The 27,978-nt window shown below is 34.9% G+C and overlaps 1 protein-coding gene across 1 annotated transcript; it reads right to left on the reverse strand.

The window, feature by feature from the left end:
* On the reverse strand, window positions 1-27,978 carry LOC129227823 (protein Njmu-R1-like). The gene is made up of 11 exons (XM_054862435.1): window positions 27,810-27,978; window positions 27,561-27,656; window positions 23,538-23,669; window positions 21,354-21,511; window positions 20,603-20,658; window positions 16,426-16,545; window positions 16,129-16,190; window positions 14,285-14,406; window positions 10,407-10,507; window positions 9,468-9,538; window positions 1-231 (listed from the first exon to the last, which is right to left on the reverse strand). Exons 1-11 carry the CDS (start codon window positions 27,917-27,919, stop codon window positions 81-83), a joined length of 1,179 nt encoding a protein of 392 aa, XP_054718410.1. The 5' UTR covers window positions 27,920-27,978; the 3' UTR covers window positions 1-80.

Below are 27,978 nucleotides of genomic sequence, written 5' to 3' on the forward strand. Positions count from 1 at the left end.
GTTTTTTTTACTCATATAATAAATTAAATGCCTAAATATGAACAATGTTTACAATATAAAAAAATATAACTCTATTAGCTTTACACAGATGACGCCTTTTTGTTTCGGAGGCATTCTTGAAGGCATGAAATAATTTCGAGAGCTTCTTCATCATTAGTTACGTTTGCTTCATGTTTGACATGGAAAAGCAAAATATCTTCACACCCACTTGCTTGAAGAAACTGAAAAGCTCTGAGGAGAAAAGAAACGAAACAAAAACGTCAAGGTTAAAAAGTCATTGCTTTAAAATACAGAAACAAAAGGGACAGTCAGTAACAGGACCTTGGGTCCAGGTAGGTGGCCACTTTTAAGCAAAAGTACTCATTAGAATTTTAGGCGAGAGCACCATTATCTTCTTATTATTTTTTGGATAAATGATTGCCATATTGAAAAACCTTTGAGAGGCTGTCCATAAATGATGTCACTTTTTTTTAACAAATTTACCTCCTCCCATTGCATGTCATACTTTTTTTTATAAGCATATTGTTATAAAATGTGTGTGATGTTGCACTACTTGTACCCCCTTCCCTCCTTGTCCCAAACTGTCACAATGAACCCCCCTCAAAGTATGACATCAGTTTTATGATGGTCCCTTCTTTATCTTTGCTAATAATAAAGCTGAAAATCTGTCTGGATCTCTGTCTCTCTGGGACACACATAGTGCCTAGACCGTTCGGCCGATTTTTCATGATATTTGGCACAAAGTTAGTTTGTAGCATGGGGGTTTTAGCTTGCAATTTTTTGAAAATTCGATTTTTTTCTTTTTATATTCCAATTTTAAGAAAATTTTACCGAGCAAATTATCACAACTTGGACGAATAAATTACGGAATTATCATAACGTGAAACCGTAACACGGGCAAGCAAATGAATATAGCAAATTGGCGAGAAATTCATCATCCATTATTTGTAAATATACAGGTGAACCAAATGACCTTTTAATTTTCTACTATGGGCAAAGCCATGTGGGTACCACTAGTATATCATTTCCTTAATGTTTTAGAAAGTTTGGTTTTCTGCATGGGAGCTGACAATAGAAAGTACTAACAAACATGTTTCAATTATTTCATGAATGAAATAACTTAAAAAAGAAATTTTAAACAGGTATAAGGGTGTAATCTGACAAAAAGTCTGAATATACTTTTATTTAAAACTTTTCAAAAAAAAAGTGAAATCGTACTTATTATTTTATTATCTTATTTATTATTTATCTCACTAGTGAAATCTTAGCCTTTCTAAAACTATAAGTTATTCAGATATACTTTTAAAAAATATAATAAATTGGTGCAAAATATTTCTGAAAGTATATATAAATGTTTGTTGAAATAATTTTATTACAACAAAACTCTGATTGATCCTCTTATTCTGTAAACAAACAAAATGCTGACGGACGATTATTTTCCAAAAAAAAAAAACCGTCAGGATCGGTGAAATTTTGAGTTCAACGTTAGCTCAACCTTGCTTGGTGCAATTTTATGTTTACAAAAAGGGAAGAACCAGGGAAGAGTGTAAACTTTTTTGACTAACTACAAGTCAAAAATTCTCTCAAAGTGTTTTTAAAAATTCAGACAAAATTCTGAAAATGCTCATCCTTGTTAAAAATGTGAGAATTATTCCTTAATTTTACATTTGAATAAGTGTTCAGAACTTTCTAAGAATAATTTACCATAAAACAAAATACAAACACAAAAACTTAGAATAGAAAAATATATATAAGTTCTACCATGGATAGTTTGAACGTCCAATAATAATCTATATATATAAAAGAAAGTCGTGTTAGTTACACCACTTATAACTCAAGAACGGCAGAACAGATTCGGCTGAAAATTGGTAGGGAGGTAGCTTAGAGCCAGGAGATGGACATAGGATACTTTTTATCCCGTTCTACAGCGTTCCCGTGTGACTTGACATGAAACGTCAGTCACTATAAAACGTGGTATAACAAAAAAGAATCAGACTTGGAATAACAAAACGCAAATGACAGCTATGTAATTGACGTAAAATGACAGCTATGTATTGACGTATGGATGACAATTTGATATTTGTAAGAAATCAATATTAAAACTATTTCTATTAAATAAATAATTAACAAGTGGATTGAAGTGAAGTGAAGTTTAATTAATAATGCCGCGACCAAGACGATCGAATCTTTCCCGACAAAGCCGTAATGCAAGAAGAATACAAAATACTGCAAATGAAAGGACTGAAGAAGAACAAGAAATTGCACGTGAACAGCGCCGCGATAGTATGGCTCGACTTCGTGCTTCTCAATCACGAGAGCAAAGTGAAGCAGCCCGTAAAACAGCTCGGTTGGCAATGCAGAATCGTCGAACGAACAACAGAAGGCAACAAATAGATAATTTGCGACGCAGAACAAGATATTTAGCTGATTTGAATCGAGCAGCGTTTCGATACGATTGCAGCAATGATTACAGCTTGCATCCTAGCGTTTGCATTGGGCAAATGGACGTTGTTTGCGAGTATTGTGGTGCATTAAAGTTTTCCGGAGAAACGCCTGGATTATGCTGCCTTAATGGTAAAGTGAAATTGCCAGTGTTGACTCCGCCACATGAGCCATTGTATTCATTGCTTTGGGGCAGACATTATCGAAGAAGGAGGATTTAATCCGACATTTAAGGTATTTATTTTTGTACTTACATAGAATGTAGTTAAAGAATAACTTACTTTATCTATTGGTATGTATTATATTTGCTAATACTGAACTTTACTCTCCCACAGAAAAAGTGTTTATAACCCAGTTAACACTGTCTGGTTTTTATTTTGTAGATTGACGTATGGATGACAATTTGATATTTGTAAGAAATCAATATTAAAACTATTTCTATTAAATAAATAATTAACAAGTGGATTGAAGTGAAGTGAAGTTTAATTAATAATGCCGCGACCAAGACGATCGAATCTTTCCCGACAAAGCCGTAATGCAAGAAGAATACAAAATACTGCAAATGAAAGGACTGAAGAAGAACAAGAAATTGCACGTGAACAGCGCCGAGATAGTATGGCTCGACTTCGTGCTTCTCAATCACGAGAGCAAAGTGAAGCAGCCCGTGAAACAGCTCGGTTGGCAATGCAGAATCGTCGAGCGAACAACAGAAGGCAACAAATAGATAATTTGCGACGCAGAACAAGATATTTAGCTGATTTGAATCGAGCAGCGTTTTGATACGATTGCAGCAATGATTATAGCTTGCATCCTAGCGTTTGCATTGGGCAAATGGACGTTGTTTGCGAGTATTGTGGTGCATTAAAGTTTTCCAGAGAAACGCCTGGATTATGCTGCCTTAATGGTAAAGTGAAATTGCCAGTGTTGACTCCGCCACATGAGCCATTGTATTCATTGCTTTGTGGCGAAACACAAGAATCACGCCACTTTCTTGCAAATACTCGAAAATACAATAGTTGTTTCCAAATGACGTCATTTGGGGCAGACATTATCGAAGAAGGAGGATTTAATCCGACATTTAAGGTATTTATTTTTGTACTTACATAGAATGTAGTTAAAGAATAACTTACTTTATCTATTGGTATGTATTATATTTGCTAATACTGAACTCTACTCTCCCACAGAAAAAGTGTTTATAACCCAGTTAATACTGTCTGGTTTTTATTTTGTAGATACAAGGACAGATTCACCATCGAATTGGATCATTACTACCTTTCGAAGATACACAGAATAAATTTTTACAAATATATTTCATGGGCAACATGGAAGAACAACTTGATCGACGCCTAGGGATCAATGCAGGAATGAAGCGAGCAATTATTCAAGACTTGCAGTGTCTGCTTCATGAACATCATGCGTTGGTCAGGTTGTTTAAGAGTGCTTTAGAGCAAATGCCAAATGATGACTATAAAGTTGTCATCAAAGCAGATAAACGACCATCTGGAACACACGAACGCACATTTAATGCTCCAACAGTAGACGAAGTTGCCATCCTGATTGTTGGTGAACAATTGGAAAAACGCGATATTGTGCTTACACGTCGCGATACTGGGAAACTGCAACAAATATCTGAAACTCATCGATCATATGACGCATTGCAATACCCACTGATGTTTTGGCAAGGAGAAGATGGATATTATTTTAATATTAAAATGATAAATCCATTGAATGGTAAAGTATTAGTATCTTAATAATGGTTAATGTCTGTATTATTTGTCTTTGAAATGGTTAATTATCAAATTTTGAATTTCAGGTGAAGAAACTACAAAGAAAGTTAGCTCAATGAATTATTATGCATATCGTTTGATGATTCGTCAAAATGCTGACAACTATTTGCTGCGGTTTCGTCGATTGTTTCAGCAGTATTGCGTTGACATGTATGTAAAAATAGAAACGGAACGTTTAACATTTATTAGGTTGAACCAAGCCAAACTGCGTTCTGAGGAGTACGTCCATTTAAGTGATGCAGTTAGTACTAAAGGAAATGCAGCTAATATGGGTCGATTAACTATTCTGCCGGCGACGTACATTGGTAGCCCACGTCATATGCATGAATATGCACAAGATGCAATGACATATGTTCGTCATTACGGCCGGCCAGATCTCTTTATTACTTTTACCTGTAATCCAAAATGGATAGAAATTACTCAATTGCTGCTTCCCGGACAAACATCAAATGATAGACACGACATCACAGCACGTATATTCAGGCAAAAAATTCGGTCCCTGATGAACTTGATTGTTAAACAACGCGTCTTTGGAGATACTCGATGCTGGATGTATTCAATCGAATGGCAAAAGCGAGGCCTGCCGCACGCACACATTCTTATTTGGTTAGTGGAAAGAATTCAGCCTGACCAAATAGATGATATCATATGTGCCGAGATTCCTGATCATGAAGTCGATCCAGACCTACATGATGTTGTTACTACTAATATGATTCATGGGCCGTGTGGTGCCATCAATCCCCAATCACCTTGCATGGTCGATGGAAAGTGCTCTAAACGATATCCACGGAAATTAACGGCGGAGACTGTCACTGGCAACGATGGGTATCCACTGTATCGGCGTCGATCACCAGATGACAACGGTTGAACTGTCACAACGAAAGTGAAAAGAATGGATTTCGTTGTCGACAACAGTTGGATTGTTCCATATTCGCCACTTATTTCTAAAACGTTCAAGACACATTGCAACGTTGAATACTGCAATTCAGTTAAGTCAATAAAATATATTTGCAAATATGTCACGAAAGGCAGTGATATGGCGGTTTTTGGATTGCAATCCTCAAATACCAACGATGAAATTTCACGCTATCAAGTTGGTCGTTATGTGAACTGTAATGAAGCGATTTGGTGTATATTCGCATTTCCAATTCACGAACGTCATCCTACTGTTATACATTTGGCGGTGCATCTGGAGAATGGTCAACGAGTATATTTCACGGCTTCGAATGCTACGCAACGTGCTGAAACACCTCCAGCAACTACATTGACCAGTTTTTTTGCAATCTGCCAAAGCGATCAGTTTGCACGAACTTTGCTTTACTCGGAGATGCCACGTTATTATACTTGGAATGCTTCATCCAAGAATTTTCAAAGACGGAAGCAAGGTGATGCGGTTCCTGGGTATCCAGATGTGCGTTCTACTGATGCTCTTGGTCGTATGTATACAGTTCATCCAAAGAATGATGAATGTTTCTATTTGCGGTTGTTGCTGGTAAATGTGCGTGGGCCAACTTCATTTGAGACACTACGAACTGTTAATGGTGTAATATTCCCAACATATCGTGCTGCATGTGAAGAATTGAACTTATTAGAAAACGATACCCATTGGGATACGACAATCGCTGAAGCCATTATCTCTGCATCTCCAAGTCAGATACGCACATTATTCGCTATCATAATTTCGACATGTTTTCCATCAAACCCATGTAACCTGTGGCACAAATACAAGGATAGTATGTCAGAAGATATTTTACATCAAAGTCGTGTCAGTTCCAGAAATCACGATATTGAGATGAATGAGGAGATACATAATCGTGCTTTACTCTTGATCGAAGATATGTGTTACCTCATGTGCGGTAATTTATTAATCAGGTTAGGAATGCCAGCGCCAAATCGTGAAATGAATGACGCATTTAATCGAGAATTGGAACGGGAACGTAAATATGATCACCAGGAATTAGATTTAGTAGTTCAAAGGAATGTACACCTGTTGAATTACCAACAAAAGGAAGTTTATGATACTTTAATGAAGGCAATCGCTGATGAAAATGGTGGTTTATATTTCCTAGATGCCCCTGGTGGAACTGGCAAGACATTCCTTATGTCATTAGTTTTAGCAACTGTTCGGGCGAGATCCAACATAGCGGTTGCAGTTGCTTCTTCTGGAATAGCAGCCACATTGTTAGAAGGATGCCGTACGGCTCATTCAGCATTCAAATTACCGTTAAATCTTCAAACTATTGAAGAACCAACATGTAATATTGCAAAACACTCAGCAATGGCCAAAGTTTTAGCGGCATCGAAAATCATCATCTGGGACGAATGCACAATGGCGCATAAACGTGCATTAGAAGCACTTAACCGAACATTAAAAGATTTACGCAATGACTCGAGATGTTTTGGAGGAGCAATGATTTTACTGTCTGGCGATTTCCGCCAAATACTGCCAGTAATTCCAAGATCTACGGCTGCCGATGAAATAAACGCTTGCCTCAAATCGTCAAATCTATGGCACTATGTGAAGAAACTGCAGCTGACAACAAACATGAGAGTTACATTGCTTAATGATACATCTGCTGAAGATTTCTCGGAGCAATTGCTGACTATCGGTAATGGTCAAGTACCTGTCGATGAATCGAGCGGATTAATATCATTTCCAAATAATTTCTGTAATTTTGTCTCATCAAAAGACGAACTTATCAACAATGTATTTCCAAATATTATTTCTAACTACAAAAATAATGAATGGTTGAGTGAGCGAGCAATTTTAGCGGCTAAGAATAAAGATGTAGATGACCTGAACTACATAATTCAAAATAAGATCATTGGAACAATGCATTCATTCAAATCTATTGACTGCGTCACAAATGAAGATGAAGCCACCAACTATCCAATTGAATTTTTAAACTCTTTGGACGTGCCTGGCTTACCACCGCACAATTTACGCCTAAAGGTTGGCTCCGTAGTAATCATGCTTCGAAACATAAACCAACCAAAACTGTGCAACGGTACGCGTTTGGTGGTTAGTAAATTGATGAACAATGTAATTTACGCTACGATAACGATAGGAAAATTCAAAGGTGAGGAAGTTCTCATTCCGAGGATCCCGATGATCCCAACCGATATGCCGTTTGAATTTAAAAGACTTCAATTTCCGATACGTCTTGCATTTGCCATGACCATCAACAAATCACAAGGCCAATCCTTAAAAGTTTGTGGTTTAAATCTAGAACATTCATGTTTTTCACATGGTCAATTATACGTGGCATGTTCACGGGTCGGAAGACCATCTGCGTTGTTTGTTTTTGCGCCTGATAATAAAACAAAAAATGTCGTGTATCACAAGGTACTTAAGTGAAGAGCAACCTATGTACTAAAATACAGAAATAATAATGAATGATTAATGTAGTTATTTAATTTTTTTTTTGTATTTTTTCCAAAAAAAAAAAAAAAACACAATCTGCTTATTTATTGCCATTAAGGCGGAACAAAGTTCGCCGGGTCAGCTAGTTTAATATATAGAAGTCTTTTTGTTCGACCATTGTACCTATTTTAAGTCAAAGACTGAACCCTTGGAGAATTTGTAAGCTGTTGTTAAAAAATTCTAGTTCAGAGTGAAAGGGTTTTTGCATTTACGATTTGTATTCCAAATCTTTGACAATGGATGGATTCCTACACTAAAAAAAACATGGGAGATATCATTCATTGTAAATACAGGGTTGCCAACCTTGGAGAAACAATTTGAGGAACCTTTTGAATATTTTTGGAGCAGCTCGGTATTTTGTATAAAAATCAATTTAAAAAAATTAAACCTCTTATCTAAAGCTGTTTTTGAGCTTTGATAATCATTTTAAGCACTAGCAAAAAAATAACATTAATAATAATAATTTCTTTTAAATTAATAACACCCCTTAACCACTTTAAAACCCTATAACTTTGTCATGCACTTTAAACACTATGTCGTCGCTTCAGAGCAACAGTAAGATATCTTGGTGTTATTTCTGGGATTAGATATCGTACTGTTGCTATGAGGAGACGATGTCATGCTTTGAGTATAAGGGTTTAATTTTCATATTTACATGCCTAATAAACTAGCAATTTATAATAAAAATAAATTTTATTTTACTAAAATCTTTGGTAAGCCTGGTCAGAATAAAGATCAAACAAGAAATACGGAGCAAAATAACTTCTTTGCAGAGCTGCGGAGTTTCACTATTTTTGCAGAGCAACTCCGCAAAATGTGGAGCAGTTGGCAACCCTGTAAATACACATTTCAAGAGATTTTTTAAGAAGAAAACCATTTTGAAGATTTAAAGAAAAAAATGAAATGAACGAAATTGGTTTTTAACCCCTTCAGTCGAAATTATGAAATATTGGACCAAAAATGTTGATATTTGGTACACAGTGTACTATGGTAAAGGGTATCTTATAGACAAAATTTTAAGTTTGTAGGACAAAAGTTAAAAGAGTTATGGCATGTCCAATATTCCAGACTTATGTTTTTGAAATCAATATTTCATATACAAAAACAATAAAATACCGAACAAAGTTCATTATAAAATGTTCTACAAACAATTATAAAACATAATGAAAGCGTTTGAAACGATTAATTAAAGATTATATATTTTTTAAAAAATCAGGGGAAAAAAATCTCTCTTTTCAGATGAAAATCCATGGTTGGAAAAATAGATAGAGAGTGGCTATCTCTCAATCCTTATATGTCAGTGTTGTCAATCCCAAAACGGAAAATTATTTCACAGATTATAACAAGTAGAAACTAAAGAGTCAACTACAAAAAAAATCAACTAATTAAATCAATTATTAAATGATTAGCAGCAGTTTAAAGTGTATGTCCAGTATATCGGACACCAGGTCTGAAGGGGTTAAATGAAACAATAAAAGAGAACAATTAAAAAATATAGCTTCTGAAAGTAAACACTGATGAAATTTAATTTTTTAAGGAAAAGTGGCAATATTTTGTACTTTGAAAGGCAAAGGCTTTAAAATGTTTATATATTTTGAAACATAAGGAACACAAAGTTATAAGAGTAAAGGATTTTAAATGGAACAAAAAAGAAAAAAAAATGTGTTTCCCATATTTGTAACAAACAATTGACTTACATAACATATAAGCAATTTTTCTACTAGAAAATTGTACTTTATCAAATCAGAAAGAATAAGTACAAAAACCTACACAGCATTGTATTGTTCAAAATGAATATAAAGAAAAATACTGACTTGTACAAAGAATAGTGATCTGCTTTGGCTTTTTGCAATAACCTTTTCAGAGTATTTATATCTTGAATGGCCTGAAAGAAAGTTCAGCATCAGTATCGAGTTTAAGAGCATTAAAAATTAAAAATTCCCAATAAATTACACAGTTGCTTCACATACTCTTCCTTGTTCGTTTAAAGAGGTGAACATGTATTTTGACTGTTTTTCTCCCATTTAACAATAATTTAACTCATTCAAGTCTTGTAAAACGTTTCTAATCTTTTCAACCAGATGGATTAATTTGATGAATAAAACTAGGTGGACTTAGCCATTTTCAAGAGCAGTTGCAACATGAAACACTGACCAAGGCTGTGAGAGCTTTCAATGTTTTTCAGTTTTGGACGGTTTCATAGTCATTCTTTTTATTTTAAGGGTAAGGGATCACTACATTAACCATTAACATTCATCCAAGGGGCTAAAGCGGTGAAAAGTTTTTTTAAAAAAAGAACATTTGCAGGAAGAAGGAACACTTGGAACGGGGGTGGGGGTATTCTCGCATAAAATGTTTAAAAAAACATCTAAAACAATCTTTTTTCTTAAGGGCTTGTTTTACAATATTTTCACTTATTTTTTAGTGTAAAACCAGAGTATCAGACCGACTCCTACGAGTCCCTTGTTTGAAAAAAGCATGTAGTAAAAAAAAAAAATTACTAAATCACATTGCAGAACTTCAGTAAAGAAACTTCCTGCATTGTTTATATTTATTCAAGTTGCATCCACTAATATAGTTAAGATTAAAAATGAAATTAAGTATGCTTGTAATATAGCATAACAGCATTAATGCATACGAATATTTATGGGAATGCACCGTCACCATTGTTTATCACTTCCTGATACAGATTCATTTACCTTTAAAATGTTAATTGAACCTTAGAATACCTTGAAAAATGCAAAAATACTTACGCTGAGTCTAAAGCCTTCTAATATACTGTGGAGATGAACATGGTCATTAGGAAGACAAGCTTTCAATTTCTCTAACCAACGAAGGCAATAAGGAAAAATTTCTGGGGAAAAAAAGAAGAGAATTAATGCTTTGAAAAGAAAAAATAAATATACAGGAACTACTTTAAGCATTAGTGACTGTTAAACAGAAAAATCTGTATGTAAAAAATTACAAGGAAAGGACTCTTTTAAGAACTTTGATGAAATAAAGTGGCAGTTATAAAACATTTATAAATACAATGAATCTTTTAAAACTTATCTTGAGAAAACACTTTGTAATATGTTAGCTAACAATGGCTGAATCACTTATAGGCAGTGCTATAAATAAGACTGTAAACACTCATTTTATGTTTTAAAATGCACACAACTTGCTCTATTTTTTTATGAAAGTATGAAACATATTTATGTTTTAAGTCTTAATTTTTATCTGAGCTGAATAAGAATTCTTCCACTACTTGTTACTAATTTTCAAATACAGTGGAGTCACACTACAACGCAATCTTTTTTACGCAATATGGAAACCATGCCGGTTTTCCACATCTAAGCATCTCAGAGTTACTGAGAACTCTTCTTCCGCAAGATGAGAATTTTGGAGGGTAAATTTCGGCTTTCTGATTTGACTACTTTCATCCCCAAAAAAACTTTGGCAACCAAAAATAACATCCTCCATGATATATAAGTCTGATGCACCAAGAAAATCTCCACCAAAAAGCAGTAGTTCAACTAGCTGCTATTTTCTCTTCCAATTCTTGATGAGCAGGCACAGCCATAACACTAACTACAATCAGATCAGCTGCATAACTTCAAACATCAACTTAAACTTTCAGTTATAATTATTGTTACTTTACAGCACAATATTATTACAAACTTGATAAACTGTATTATTACTGCATACTGTACATAAATTAATTTCTTCTTCAGAAGCACAACAGCCTTTTGCGGGCTAAGGCTGACTCGCCTATCCTCCATTAGCTGACCCTATTAGTCACCACAGCCTTCCATCGGTTTAAGGCCCCTATAGTGGAGGAGCCCACATATCTGCCATTTTGGAGCAAACTTGATCCAGTGCTTTGCAGTGATAGCATTGCTGCTGGGTGTTCCTTTCGCATTTCGATCAACCTTCAATCTTCGAGTAGAACCGAACCATTGTATTGGTCACTTGTCTGGTCAGTGCTAATTTTACATTAGCTACCAGTTTGTGTGGCTATCTTGGTTCCCTTAAGAGGTTATCCACCTCCAGCTCAGTCGCCTCCTATTCCGGGCTGATGAGTGCTAATAAGCATGAAACTGCTGTCCTCTGATGGAATGACTGAACTGGCAGTGTATTTTATGTATTTATGCCTTAGCCCTGGCTATAGGGTGGTAACTTACTGAAAATTGAAATGATTTTATAATTTATCCTTTTTTATCGTTGAAATTCATTCATTTGCCGTTTCGACCGTATTCAATGTCCGAGACGTATACTAGTTTAAAATGGGCACATTTACTAGCATAAATTAAGTAATTAAATTATTTTTGCCTTCAGAAAACAACAGTCAAGCAAACCCTGTAAGCAATTTTGTCTTCGAACGTACGCACAATGTGTGAACATGACACAAAAATTTCCTGTTTGGCGAATGGTTGCCAATAAAGGTAGCTTTCCCTGTTGTGCGCTTGCTCCAACATGAAGGATGAGTCGGCCTCTCCAGTTATAGGGGTTCTAAATCGGTTGACTCCCATTAGCTTGAGGTCTTTTTCAACATCGTCCAACCATTGTGCAGGTGGTCATCCTCTACGTCTAGTCCCTTCAATACTAGAGAAAGTCACTCTTGTGGCAGGGAAAGTATCAGTGTATCTATACAGATGGCCTAGCCACCTAATACGTGAAGTTTTTTATAGCTCTTACTACATCGGTCCCTTCAAATTTGCCATTCATAAATTATTTTATGTCATGCTCTTTTACTGATTCTTTCTTTTCATTTATTTGCTGTACACTGTATAGTATTGTGTTGATCAAAACTGCATTCTTTTGAATACAGTACTTATTCATTACTTTCTGAGGGAAATGGGCATATCCAAAGGAGGAAAGAGAGGTGAGCTTCCTGCCCCCTTCTAAAACATAAAATATTAAATATAAAACTTAATGAGGAAAAAAATATTTAAAAAAATTGATTAATGGATTGTTGCTTCAGTTTCTAAACTTATCAATGAGTTTGACTCCAGTAACTTTGTGCTTGATTATGGAAGTATATTTCTTCTTTGTTAGTTCCTTGAAAAAAGAAAGTTATTGGTGTTTAGTTGGGTTACTCTCGCAACGATACAAAATCAACACAAAGTAATACAGTGACAAAAACCCTTCCCTTTTTTAAAAAATTTTTTCTTTCTTTTACAAAATTGCATCATCACACACTGCCTTTTCCCCATACACCATGAAAATGTTTAAATTTAGAAAAACGTTTTCCCCCAGGAAAGTCATTTCAGAATTTTTCGGAGGGTGGGGAATAGAGATCAGTTCAGGCTCATTTTTGAGAGCTCGAGCCCGCCCGAGCCCGAAAGAAACTTTCTTGTATCAAAAAATGAGCCTTCTACAGTCTGATATGATCTCTCTGTTAATGAAATATGTTAAGTCAAATGTTGTTCATTAGCAGAAGTTACTAAATTTTATCAAAATGCTCCACTCCAAATGCATTACTCTATGATATACTGCAATAGTTAATCGCAAAAAAACACTATAAATAAGCGTTTTTTTTTGATGGAGGGGGAAAGGTGTAAATTTTCAGGATGATTGAACTGATTTAAATGTTCCTTTCATTTTCGCACAGTAGGAAAATGTTTGTTTCCTGTGAATTTGTTTGGAGATTGACGATTGAATATCTTTGCTCGAGTTCGAGCCCCCCAGAGCCCGAAAACTATTTTCCTTTCTAGATCCCGAGCCTGCTTCGGGCGCGGGCCGAGACCGTCTCATCTCTAGTGGGGAAAGGGTATTATATACTTAATGCATTTCATCAGGAGAAACAACAAAATAATAGATATAAATGCATAATTACAAAATTTTTAAAATCCAGAGCCTAAATGGAAGCCCAAATTACGGCCTTGCCTCCCTCTCCATTATGAGCTGGATACGCCATTAGAGGGAAATGGTAATTAAAAAGTTAGGGATTGGTTTAAAAACAGTTTGAGGGGTGTTATAATTGTCAAAAATAATTGTACATCTTCTTGAAAAGGTCATATACAGTAAAATCTCTCTACAACGATACTGTTGGGACCTGTAAAGAATATCGTAATAGACAGGTTATCGTTATAGACAGTTTGATTATTCATGCTGACATTTTACTGGGGCCAAAAAAAAAAAATGTTATAGACAGGTTATTGTTATAGACAGTATTGTTATACACAGGTTTCACTATATATCCCATTTCACAAGGAAAATTTTTCACTTACACAAAGGGTCATGGAAAACATCCTCTTCATAAAACAAGACTCCACAGTAATGTCTTTCGTGTACTTATTTTGTCCCAATTTTTTTTCCACTAATATTTTACATTGGTTTAAGATTAGTATTATTACATGAAGATAACATTTAATCATTAAGGAAGAGCACAGAGTGAAACTGCCTTACATCTAAAGAGGAATCCAATTTACCGTTCTGGAGGTCTCTATTAAAATCTGACCAAACAGATCAGATGGGGGAAGGTTATAATAATATTCCTATACAAAAAGGGTATCTGGGACTCTTCTTTAGTAATTTCTAAAATTTTCACTTGCCCATGGTTCAAAATCTTCAACATGCAGATGAAGAATTTTGAATACCTAGAAAATCTTTAATGAAAGCATTTCCCAAAATGATTAATGATACTCACCTACAGTTTTGTCCATTAAAATCTTGCCATTATTAACTTCAATTTTAAAACAGAAGTCTAAACAAGAAAAGTCCTTGAGCATATTTGTACTTTTAGGCATCAAAGAACATACCTGTACTAACCTAAAAAAATATATATTTTTTTAAGTGAAAAGCATTTATGGAATAAAAACTTAAAGTAATTGTTTTGTAAAAAAAATAGTACTAACTGGTAAAAACAATAAAAGTTAAGGAAAGAAAATGAAGTTATTCAGCAATTAAACAATTTTAACTGCTGTAATTAAAAGATAGACAAAATCTTTAAAAACTTGATTTTAATCTTTCTATTATTATTCAAAGATTTGTTATACTTATATATTGTTTTTTAATCCACACATGCAACCAATAAAAGCAATATTTTATTTTAAGAATTCAATGAATAAGAGAAGAAAAACCAGTTTAGTTCAATTCTTTTGAACCAGGCCCATCATTTTGGAGCGGGTAGGGGCGGGGGATAAACTGCACCTCTGGCTTTGAAAAAAAAATATTTTCACACAAAAAGGGTGTGTTTTTTTTTTTCCAATACATTTTGACATGATGATACACCCTTTGCCCCTCTGAAAAAAATTAAGGATAAGATAAAGGCCTGTTCCGGATAAATTTTGTAAAATCCACTATAACATAAATGATTTGTAATGAAAACTAAAGTGAAAATTTTTGTAATATTGGAACAAATTAAGTTTTCAGGTTCAAAAACTAACACATTTAATGATTTTCAGTAAGTTACCACCTTATAGCCATGGCTAAGGCAGAAATACATGAAATACACTGCCAGCTCAGGACTGCAGTTTTGTGCTTATTAGCACTCAATTATGCCGGGCTGATGAGTGCTAATAAGCACAAAACTGCAGTCCTTGGCTGAAATGACTGAGATGGCGGTGCATTTGTGTATTTCTGTCGTGGCTATAGGGTGGTAACTTAATGAAAATACCATGTCTTGCCTTCAATCTTCGAGTTGAACTGAACCATTGCTTCGGTCACTCGTCTGGTCAGTGCTAATTCTATATAAGTTACCAGTTTATATGACACTCTCAGCTTCCTTATGAGGTTTTCCACCTCCACCTCAGTCACTTCCTATGCCAGGTTGACGAGTGCCAATAAACACGAAATTGCAGTTCTCGGCTGGAATGACTAAGCTGGTGGTGTATTTCATGTATATTTAATGATGCTCATTCACAATAATATATTTCATACTGTTGTTTTTTAATGGTGTTGCATTTTGGCTCTTAACTATTTGCAGACCTAGTACCAGGGGTGCCCCCCCCAAGGGCAAGGGTTACCAACCCCTCTAAATATCAGAAAGACCCCCCCTCCTAAAAAAGGGAAAAAAATACCCTACAAAACACACACATCCCTAAAAGTTTCAATGGTGCAGTCTGCACCATGTCCTCCCCCCCCCCCAGATGGGCACCTCTGCCTAGTACATTCTCCAGGGGCTGGCATCAATTCTTTCATGTGGCATCGCTCTTGTTGCATATGATTGAGGCTTTTGACACCCAGTTTCCCACCAGATGGAGGCACCTGGGCTCTCACGATATAAAATTGCACTAAGAATTTAATTTAGCCAACAGTGCCGAAGTCAAACAGGCTTTCAAGGTATCTTTAACATGTCGCATAATCATACAACATGGATGCTGAAGTGTTTTTCATTTTGAAAACCCACCAACTGCAGGCGAGTTTGAACCCGCCTGCACCTTTGAACTCCTAACCCCTATGCCACTCCATGGGTGGATTTCTTACTGAATTATTATTAAATGCTACTTCAATCAATCAAACAAGATTTACAAAGCAGATTAATAACAGAACCTTTCTAAATCCCATTTGAGATCTTCATCGTCAGACTTGATATCTACATTTCCCCAAAGTGACTGAAATAGGAAAATAAAAGCTTTTAAAACAGCACATTGCTTGGTTAAATAGTATAATTTTCAAATAAAATAAATCAATACATTTTATTGATTCAGCATTATGAATAAAAGTTAAGCATTTAAAGTCAATAAAACAGAAAACAAAAACTAAGCTAATACAACTTCAACATTCAAATAAAAATTTAAGCTCTCAATGCATGCGTTTAGGTTTATAATAGAGGGAAATATTGCTTACTGTTTGAAGGACTATTGCTAAATCATCTTTGAAGTTTTTAACACAGCGACTAATATATTCAATACAGTAAATGTACCAGTTTTTAAGCTTTGCTTGCACTTGTTCTTGATCTGTTTGACCCTATTAAAGAAAAGAGAAACGGAAAAATTATCACTGTTGTTGTCGTGTGCCAGCCAGGCTGGCAACTTGGGGTGCGCTGCTTCACTTTTTCAACTGTATTATAATTTGGTGTGAAGTTCGACTTCTAACAGTACACATATGCTATAAGGACCTGTTTATAGGGTAGGCAACCATTCACAGCACAACAACACATTCACACAAAGAAAAGACAATGATAGGAGAGAGAGAAAGTACGTCCATGCCCGAACCGGGATTCAAACCCAGACCTTCCTGCCACAGTCAGACTTCTCTGGCCACTAGACAAGGCAGGCGGCAAAAAAAAAAAAAAAAAATCACTAGCTACACAAAAAGGAACAATGAGTCAGCAACAAAAGAAGAATTAAAATGCAGAACTGAAACTATTTTTGACTATGCATTATTGTTCTGGATGGGATAACTGGGCTTACAGTATATTGAATGCAGAAGTCCTTAGCCTTGACTTCGGAGTGGTAACTAACTGCTTAATACTTTTGATTAGTTATTAATTTTGAAAGAAAATATAATTTCGCATAATACATAAAATATTAAATTACAATTTATTTCAAACTTTAAATATTTTCATACATTAATTTATAAAACTAGTTGCTTTTTATTTATTCTCAGCATGCTATTATTTTATACAATATTTTAAAAATTGTAAAATAAAAAAATAAAGGTGATTTGGTAGTTGCCAAAATCTTAAGCATTAAGATAGTTAATGTTAAATTAACATGTTAAATATCTTGTTTAAAATGTTAAATATCATGTGTACCACCTAAGTGCTACACACTTTTCACTCCAGGGTCCCTCATATTAGTGGTTTAACCAGTTGGATGGGAGCCTGAAAACAGCTCTGATTTTTTGATCTAGATCAGAAGCCAAGCAATGTCTGGTTCAGCACCCATAGAGTTATCTTTCCATTTGGAGGACTTTGTTACCATAAATGAATAGTGGATCTTTGAAAGGCTAGGATCGAACCCAGGACCTTCTGGTTACAAGTCTGATGCCTTACCATGGGCGCCTATATAGAGGGACAAGTGTGGGCTCCTTAAGCCCTCCTTAGAAATTGGAACTCCCTTGCTTTTAGTACTTTTTTCTTTGTAAAAATGCAAAAACATTTCTCCTCCAGCCATTAATGAATGAGTTATTAAAAATTTCAAACTTTAATAACTCTCATCTGTCCTGAAATCCGTTTCTATTGGGGAAATATCCTGCTAAATCATGGAGAAAATATCTGAGCTCCCCTTAGAATTTTGCATATGGGCGCCCATATGCCTTACTGATCAGTCTGATCAGGCCCCCACGCTGCCGTGCTAAGCGCAAAAGTCGTATCTGCAGCTGAGTTCAAAATGAGAAATTGCCGTTAAAAGTTTAGCGGCTCCATGTATTTGATTCAGATGCAACTTTTTCAGATTTTTTAACAAAATATTTCTCATTAACAAACAATCATACAACATTGTATTTTGGTGAAATATGTGACAGAGAATCATCTGGTGACCTTAGCTCAATTTTGACGAAAAGTGCAAATATCACTTTTGTGCTTAGCACAGCCCTACCTAAATGCCATGCAGCTAACATAAGAAAAAGAAAAACTACCAAAGAATCCTTTGAACCAATTATTATAACATATCATAACATTTTGTAGGGTTATGTCATATGTTAAGGGCAGCTAAGGTCTGAAAACTAGGATTGCATCTAAATTGATGACTATCTATTTTTGATGTTTGAACAACTAAAAAAAAAAAAATTAATTTTATAAGAACTGTAGAACATCAAAAATCCAAATTAGTTGGGACCAAAGGTAGTTTGGATTTTTGAAAATAACCAAAAAAAAAAAAAAAAAAACATTAAAGAAAACAATATGCAATTTAATCAAATAAAGTAGATTTTCAATAGAAATATACCTAACATACAACACAGTACATAATGCTACAATATGTGATTATATTTTTTAGTAAAATGTAATGAAAATTTACTCTTATTTTTTACTTAACATAAAGGAAAATTTATTCAAATTACATTGGAGTACACTTGGATTTCCGATACTTTTGATTTTCACATTCTGCGAAACTAATACTGTAATATTAAATTTTTGCTTGCACTGAACAACACACCTCACTTGATAGCTCAGAGTTTTGATCCAAACTATCTACGAGCTACCTTATTTGTTCCTCTATTACTACTAATACCATGGTCGGATCCAGAAATTGTTCACAAGGGGAAGGGTTGATTTTTTGTGTTTACCTTTACAACATAACAAAATTATGCATGTTTCGGGGGGAGGGGGGGGGACATCGCATCATTTTTTATTGATGATATAGTTAAGATATAGACATTTATCCAAGGACGTCTCCAAACCTATTCCCTTCTTTTACCATTGAAAGAGTTTTAAAATTGTGTTTTAAAAATTCAATTTCGTAGTAATTCCGGGGGAATGTTTCGAAACCCCCTCTCCATAACACGATCAAAGGTCTTTTAAAATTGCACTGTTTTGGAACTTCAGTTTCAAAAAATTAATGGAGGAATGTCACTGTATCCATTTCTTCCCCTAACACTACCTGAAATGTCTACAATTGTGTCATTAAAACTTAAAATTTTGTTCAATTTTAACAATATATGTATGAGTTACTAAGTACAGTACAATCTTGTTTATCCAAACTAGGACCAAAGACAATCTGAATCATCAGAGTAGTATGGCTATTTAACCAAAACAAATCCTCAAAAAAGCAGATTTGCCGTTTATGGCAATACAAAACAATTTTCATAAGGAAATCACATAGAATTGCTTATCAGACATGAAAAGTATAAAAATTAATAAATTTTAACAAAGAATTAGACCATGCAAGGACGGATATAAGGGAGGGGCTTGGGAGCGATCGCCCTCCTTGAGCCGAGATACAGGAACTCACCTTCGGAATATTTTAGGAACTGAAATTTCAAAAACATAATTTTATACGATCTTCATTAATGTTACAAAAGAGAGGGCTCTCCCTCGAAATTTGTTCTGAATTGTAATCTTAAAAACATAATTGGGGCACATCTCATAACACTTCAGTGATAGGGATCGGAACTTTGTACAGGAAACTTTCCGATATTCCAAAAGCTCAAATTTTAGACGATCTTAGAGATTATTAAATAAGGTTTGTTGGATTCTTCTTGGGATTGTATTTTTAATTGAAGTCTAAAAATAAACAATTATACAACAACGATGACAAAAAGGTCAAGAAAGAATGGGATTCATTCCCCGGAATTTTGCAGAAATAGAAGTTCCAAAAAAAAAGAACTTAATTTGAGACAATCTTCCATGATGTTAGAAGGGGAAGGTTAGGAAATTTGTAAAAAGGTAAGAAAATGAAATCAATTGCCCCCTCCTTGAATACTTTCTGGATCCATCCTTGAGACCATGCCTTCTAATTCAAAAAAAAATATGATGCTTGGAAGAAGCACGATTGACGCAAAAGCTTTATCATTAACAGTTAAACTGGAGTAATGTCAGGTTTTGACACCTCAAGTCATAGACATAAGAATAAACTAACTATGCTCTGAGTATGCCATATTTGCTAGATTACCATAATTTATTGTATGATATTTTTTTATGTACGAGCTCTACATTTAATCAAAATAAAAAGCCAATTCATTACACTTACCATTACATTCTTGCTATCATAATTTAACTTATAATTTATAAGAATATAATTTATTTTTTTTGAAAAATCTACAAATTTGATTCATACTTGGGAAAACCTAACCTGGCAGCATTACAATGCCATGATTAGTATATGTCTAGCCTTTACAATGTTGTCAGGTTATGTTTGTCCCAACTATGGATTATAGTAGATATGGGCAAAAACTGGATAAACAAAGCTCTACTGTATCATTAAAATATGGTAAATGTATATAGCAAGCCTGTTTGATTGAAAAAGTCCATTCTTGGATTCCGTACTTCACTTAGCTACACATACTTTTGTCAATAGGTGCCTTTTAAAAGAGGATAAAAATACATAAAATGTATATAAAAGGTAGTAAAAATAAATTTTACCTCATGGTCAAGTAAGGAAATTAAGCTCTGACAATATATGCCCAGTTCTGGGCAAAATATAAAAATATCATTAAGGAAAAGAACACATTTTTACTGAGAATAATAAACATCAAAACAATGAACAGAAAATTGTTATTCAGAGTCTCAACAAAATAATACATATGGGGAATTCTACCATAACAGACGAGGTACCACTTGGTTTACTGACACCTTTCAAAAATTCCAAGCACTCTATATTCTAGTTTCATTTCATGCGCTAAAAAAGAACAGGGACTCAAATTCCATGTCTTGCAATTAAATTTTGAAAATTTTCAAAAACAGTATTTTTTTTTTTTTTTTTTCACTTTGTATCAGATACATCTCACAAATGAGGAGTACTTTTTGGCCTTCCAAAAATTTCAAAACTTACATAGGGGTTTCCATAGTAGGGGGCACTTATTGTATCTGCCGCATTTGCAGTTTTAAAACTTTTTTCTCATAAGCATCAGCATCGCTTATGCTCAAAAATAGTTTATAGAAAAAGTGCTTAAAACAGGGACAAAAAGAGATGAGAAAGAGCAGAATAAAAGAGACATTTAAAATGTTTTCTTGCAATACACTAACATTTCTTCATTAAAATGTTTAAATATAAGCAAAACGAATTCCGTACAAAAGGCACAAATATGGCTCTTTATGTACCACCATATGAAAGTCAAATTAAAATATCAAAAAAGTACTATGGTAATACCAATAAAATATATTTTAAAAGGATATGAATCCATAACTCCATTGGAAGGACCAATGAGGCATATGAAAAAAGTATGAAGTTTAGATGAGGTTTCATTCTGACTAGAAGCATCATAGGTTTCATTAGAGGAATGTTTTGACAATCTGTGATAGTAACATCCAAATGTTACACTGGAATCATCACTGAAAGAAAAGAATAAAACCTTATTCTATCACAGTATTTACAAGGGTGCCCACCTAGGGGAGGTCATAGCGCAGACTGGGCCATAAAAGTTTTAGGGGGTTGTTTTGATGGGTATTTTTCTCATTTGGGGGGGGGGGGGCTGTCTTTGCGATATTTAGGGGGTGCGCCCTTGCTCTTGGGGGGGGGGGGGGGGCACTTCTGGTATTTACACCAGTAATTTTATAACACACAAATTATTACAACAATAATATAAGTCACCTGATACTGCTGCATAAAAATCTGCTACCATAGGCGAAAAATTTAATTTATTTTAAATATTATTTCATGACATCCATATATCAATTCATATATTTCCTTTTCTTAACAGCAACAAAAGTTGCTCTGGCAACATTAATGAAAACTTTTGGAATTTTATGTTTTTTAACTAAAAATACTCCCCATATCGTTAAACTGCAAATATGTATTTAATTACGATATCAGTAAACATATAACAGAGTTATCGCAAGGAACCTTCAACAATTTACTTTATCATTAAATACCTCTCATCCAGGTCTCACCAACCAGTTAGGTCAAATGTTTTGAAATCGTTAAAATAAAAATTAAAAAAATGACTGGTATTCTTAATGAATTCAAAATTATATCATTTGTAACAGGTTAAGGAAAAATAATTGCTAAAAAATACGGGGAGGAATCTCATATGTTGGTTCAAAATATCTTTCCTGCCATCATTAAGAATCAAGATTAGCGGTTACCACTCGCCACGTGGTGACTAAAAGTTTTAGTATCTTTTGCTATCAGATCGGCACTTTCCTCAACCCCACTGTGTTATAGATTAATGAACACCAATAGCTAGTTGCATTAGCCATTAATGAAACTGCTAAATTTTGAGTTTTAGGGGCAACTTGAAAGATAATTTAATTTACTTATTATTTTTGCTTACAAAAAGTGGCGACTGGGAAAAAAATTATGCCAAAGTAATAAATTTGCTTCTAATTACCATAAGCAACCAGAAAAATTTTCCATATACAAACGGAAATAAAATTTAAAACTGTCAGTGGACTCAAATGATTTCTTTAAAATTTTCAGCAAAAAAAAAAAAATGCTGTGCTTCTCCCAAATCTTAAGGTCCCCTAATCAACTTATCCCAAAGTGATAAGTTGAAAAGGAGTCAATCACCGCTATAGAACCTCGATGAGAGTTATAAACTCAGAGGGTAGATTCCCCCCCCCCCTGCTGAATTCAACCCTTTTACCGTAGTCAACTCTGACTCCACCTTTCTGCAGACCCCTCATTACCTACACCTAACCTCCTAACGAAACAACAAAACTTCTTCTGACAAACTCAGTATTCAGCTCCAGACCATTTTCTATTTAACATCTCTTCAAAATCAAACTCTGAAATTCAAACTTTGAAGCATTTTTAAGATTTTTTTAAATTCAATTCTCAGAGAGCAGTTCCTATGTAGTTAATCTTGCCCCCAAAAAATTGCTACAACAGAGAGATATTTCTTTTGAAAAATTAGTATAATATAGGGCTGTGGAGATTGAGGTCGAAGGTTTTAAATTTCAAGAGTTGGAGTAGGAGTTGGTTATTTACCTTCAAAGTCCGCAATTCTGTCTGTGCATGAGGAGTCAGAGTTGGACTGATTTTGTGGTAAATGAATCAGAGTCAAAGGCCCAAAAACTCCCGAAGTCGATCATTTTTCGTTCAACTACACAGTCCTGGTATAAACTGTACTGATTACTTTTGCCCATGAAAGTTCTGATTTAAGCAGTGGTTATGTTATAAAGTTTTGATTTTATCAATACATAGAGATCTTATTTTAAATCACTGTCAATCAGTGCTACCATAAATTTAAAATAGATCACTTATATTTAGTTTATTATTAGTTTATTTTATTAACAAAAAGAAATTTCGTCGCGACAGTACACATTCCGAAATTGCTAAAAATTTCTTATGTAAGTTTATAAGTACATGTATTTTTGAAAAAAAAAAAAAAAAAAACAAGATTCTAAGTTAACAAACCTGAATTGCAATGTGGCATATTTTCCTTCATTTTCAAATCTCAAATCTTCTCTCCCTGATAAAGTTTTCAAAAGATAGCAACGAACTACTGTTTCTTGCTCTGCATTAAGATTGCCTTGCAGCAAGGATAAGCTAAAATTAGGAAATCGCTTATACTACCAATAAAATCCTAAATTACACAAAATTGATCAGAAAGAACAAGGGACAATTACTGTAAAACAGTGTATTGTAAATGTTTTGTAAAAGCAAAATTCAAACTCACTAAATGCTGACAGGATTTATGTATTATTTTCAAATTAGCTATTATTAGTAATAAATAAATACATATAGTAGTGATGAAAAGTAGAAGAAAGAAATACAATGTTACAATCATAGGCGGCTGGTACACCAAAAACAGTAAGGGGGAATGGGGAAGGGGGTCAAAGGGAAGTTCAAGTAGTTGGTAACTTCAAAGTAGGGTTAATTTTTTGGGAAAATTGGGCAATATTATTATATCTTAATGCTATAATTGATTAAATGATCTTCTTAAACAAATTCTGGACACAACCTCAAAAATTGGGACAGATAGCCACAGTAGACTCCCGCCTTTCAATTTGAAGTTCCACTTTAATTTTTATCAAAATATTAACATAAGAAAAATATGAAACACAAACTTATTAAGTCAATCATTCTTTGTTTAAACATGTGAGTTTATCAATACTAGCTTTTTTTAATTAATTGATAATTTTGAACTTAGAAAATTTGAGGAACACTTTGTTTTCGAATGTGAGCCCCTTGCCCCACCCTTCTCAGTTGGAGCTGCCAATAGTTACAATTAGAGGAAACTGCAGGGACTTGTTTCAGGATTACAAGGTAGTTCTTTTTGAAATACAAAATAATTCAGTTTGGATGGAAAGAATAACCTTAGTTTTCATTGCAGATATCATGTGATCACTCATTCTAAGCCGAGACATGTAAATGATCGGTGAGTATCACAACTACGGCAGATGAATTAATAATCTTTTTTCTTTTTTAACAGCAAATAATCATTTTTTCTATTACAGAGAGGACACCCAAGAAATCGAGACAGATTGATATCTGTTCTCCACATGGACGGGGTGTCCTAGTTTATGTTTATGCCGTAGTTTATAAAATGCAGTAGTATATAACCATGCAGTAGTGTATGCTTATGTCTAACCCCATTCCCTTTCAGGGGGTCATGGCACACCAACGAGGTACGGGGAGATATACCGTATCTCACGGTGAGCAAGACCCACACATCAAGGGGTAAACTCCCAGCTGGGCTGGCGCCCAGCACGGGGACCTTCCCCGGCGCAATAAGTACCAAGCGCGTCCGTAGTATGATACGACTATCGACCGCCGCACTCAGCCGTGCGGGGGGCCCGCTACGCGGACCCCCCGGGCGGTGGAACCTAAGGCCTACGGCTAAGAGGTGGGGTGCGTGCGGAGAAAAGTTTGGATGGAAAGACATTGGAACTTTTGTCAACTGTCCCACATACAAAACGGCTCCTCAGATTACATGTTGTTGTTGTTGTTGTTTACAATCCTTCATTGATCCAGCGGCAGCATAGGCGGATTTAGGACTGAGTTCCTGGGGGGGGGGGCAGGATTTTTTTTTTTTTTTTGGAGAAACATTTTTAATTGCCCTCCCACCTCCCATGTTTTTGGCTGTTTTCTGTGATGCGTAAGGCCATTCTTTACTTGTTTATGTGTCATTTTCATTACTGTGTGTAATCATGCTGTCATTTTTAAATTGACCTTAAAAGAGAGCGGGCTGGTATGAAAAGAGTAACGCAGTGCTCCCTTTTAAGTGGGATATAGAATATCTCCAGTTTTAGGGGACCCGGGGGTTACTCCCCCGGAGGAAATTATCTAAAATAGATATAAAATTCTGCATTTGAAGTCTTATGAGGGTTAATTGGAAATAATAGGCAAATAATTTTTTTTTTAAGTTTTATGCTTTAAAAGTGCTTTGTGATGCAAGTTAATACTTTAAAAGAAATGGTGCACAGATTTAGAGAATAGGTATCAAGAGAGTAACATACTACCCATTTGAACAATTCTTAATTTATACACTTGATAAGAAATAAAATTGAAGCACACTTTGCTTAGGAGTTTCAAAGACTTGTCTAATTATTTTCAAGGTTTGGTTGGTTAGATTGGGTTTTTGGTTTAAGAGCCCTTGTAGGCTATACTGCGCCAATTCTTTTCAGGTATTTTAGAACCTATTAATAATTTGCACTTTCCAGCCTCTGAAATTGAGTAGTAGATTATACACTTGTACAGTATTGTTCAAACTTTGTAAGAAACGGCTATTTTAAGTTTAAAAGAAAAAATAAACTTTAATTTCTTATTCAAAAAAGAAAAAATCATGATTTTTTTTTGTTATAAGATTTTGGAAGATAAGTTGTTACTATATAAACTCCTCCCAAAACTGGGGGGGGGGGCATTGCCCCCCTCTGACCCTCCATAAATCCGCCCATGAGCGGCAGCTAGATCAGATTCATGATGCCATGAACCCTAGCGAATTCAAGCACCAGTAGTGGGCTAGCACAGACATCTGCCAGAGTGAACCCCAAACAATCAAGGATGTGGTCGGGGGATGCCGGTTTCAGATTGCATTTGCTGCACAAAGAGAAGATCTTATACCCAGAGTCGAAAATCATGTCCTTCAGATGACCACTTATGAGTCTCGAGACGGCCGTTTGATCATGTCTGTCACCCTCGAAATCTAACGAGCCTCCCGGGGTCTTCCTGCAGTACCAGGGATGGGCTGGAGGGGTGATCCAGACTTGCCTGTCTTCTTGTTTCTTCATAGAGAAAATTTCCTTATAAGTTAATGTGAAGTCCTTGTTGGGCAACTCTGAACAACTTCTTTTAGCCAAGATGTCTGCGGCTTCATTGCAACGCATGTTTACATGAGAGGGAAGCCACTGAAAGTGGACTTCCCTTCCCTTGGTTAGATTTTTGAGATGGGTGATAATCTGAATACCCACAAGGTCGCACACTCTGCTCCAATTCTGTAAGTATTGAATCGAGCTCCGACTATCAGTAAGGATCCAAATGTCACCATATTTTAGTGTCGTGAAGGATGGTATTTAATCCTTCATTTATGGCGATTAATTCACTTCTGAATACCGAACAGTTATCCGGGTTGCGTCTGGAAAGCGGAACAGAAAGACTTTTGATAAAGACACCACTCCCCTCCCAGTGTTATTCAATTCATCTTTACTGCCATTTGTGTAAATCAAAATGGCATCACTCGGGATGCCATCTATAACTTCTAGAGCCAACTGTCTTAAATAATCTGGAGCATCTGTGTTTTTGTTAGTGACGGACATAAGTTCGGTATGGAAATGAACCCTCGGATTATATGAATGTAGTGTTTGACCATAGAATGCAGTGTCAGATCTTTGATTTTTTTTCGACCTAGAACAAATTGTGAAACTGCCACTCTTTTCCTCCAAGTTTTACATTAAGTTTCAGTGAAAAAATAAATAAATAAAAACCACACATACACACACAGAGAAATAAGGTGAATTTGCCCAGGACAAGAGCCCCGGTGTGCTCCCCCTACATCCAACACTGTGCCCTTGATTTCTTTTTAAGAATTGTTCCCTGCAGATAAATAAATATGTTTAATGATGAAATCCTCAAAAGTTGCATGAAGTTATTAAATTTTTCTGAATATTCACCAAAACTGGAATACAATGTAATCCATTGAAATTAAGTTTTTATTACAGGTTAATTTAAAAATTAGTTTTAGAAATGTATACTCATATCCCATAAGACGATGATAAAGACTATTATCATAATTGGCTCGACAGCCCATTTGTGGGTCTTGGTCTTCTTCAAAAGATTCAGCCAAACTGTTCTCTACTGTGGATTTTCAGTTTTTAATCTTAATACTACTAAAATTGGAGTCCAAACAAGACGATGAATTACATACTTACATTGCTTTAGTACATTGTACCCCTTAAACAACATAAATAGATAGAAACCATAAAATTCAAATTTCCTTACCAGATAGCTGGTGTCTCTGAATCCGCTTTTGATTCATGTTTTGAAAACGCTACACTTTCATTGCTACTAGGTTTGAGCTCTGTATTACTTGCATGCCTAAAAGTATTATGAAAGACAATAATTGAATTAAATGGCAAACAGAAGTATGAAGTTTATTTTGCTAAAACATTATTTTTTGAACATTTATACACAAAGAGTTCCAACATTAAAAAAAACATGAAATGAAAGAAAACGTGAGGAATATTTTACTTGTTGTTGCTAAATAGGTAAAGAGCGTATCGACTGTCGATATTGTTCAAAAGTTCAGGAGAATTTTCCAATTTTGTATCAGATGACTCCGATGAACAACTAGCAGACATCTTCTAAACAACATGCTGCCAGCCTAACATTATTATTAAACACTTACGTCAGTCATGTG

The sequence above is a fragment of the Uloborus diversus genome, chromosome 8, assembly GCF_026930045.1.
Source record: "Uloborus diversus isolate 005 chromosome 8, Udiv.v.3.1, whole genome shotgun sequence".
Lineage (NCBI taxonomy): Eukaryota > Metazoa > Arthropoda > Arachnida > Araneae > Uloboridae > Uloborus > Uloborus diversus.

Excerpts from the sequence above, each read along its gene's own strand:
- LOC129227823 (XM_054862435.1), bottom strand. The coding sequence starts at position 27,919 with ATGTCTGCTAGTTGTTCATCGGAGTCATCTGATACAAAATTGGAAAAT. Across the intron at positions 20,659-21,353 it reads CAATGGAGTTATGGATTCAT|TTTGCCCAGAACTGGGCATA; the intron begins ATCCTTTTAAAA and ends ATATTTTTATAT. Across the intron at positions 16,191-16,425 it reads TAGCAATAGTCCTTCAAACA|TCACTTTGGGGAAATGTAGA; the intron begins GTAAGCAATATT and ends TTCCTATTTCAG.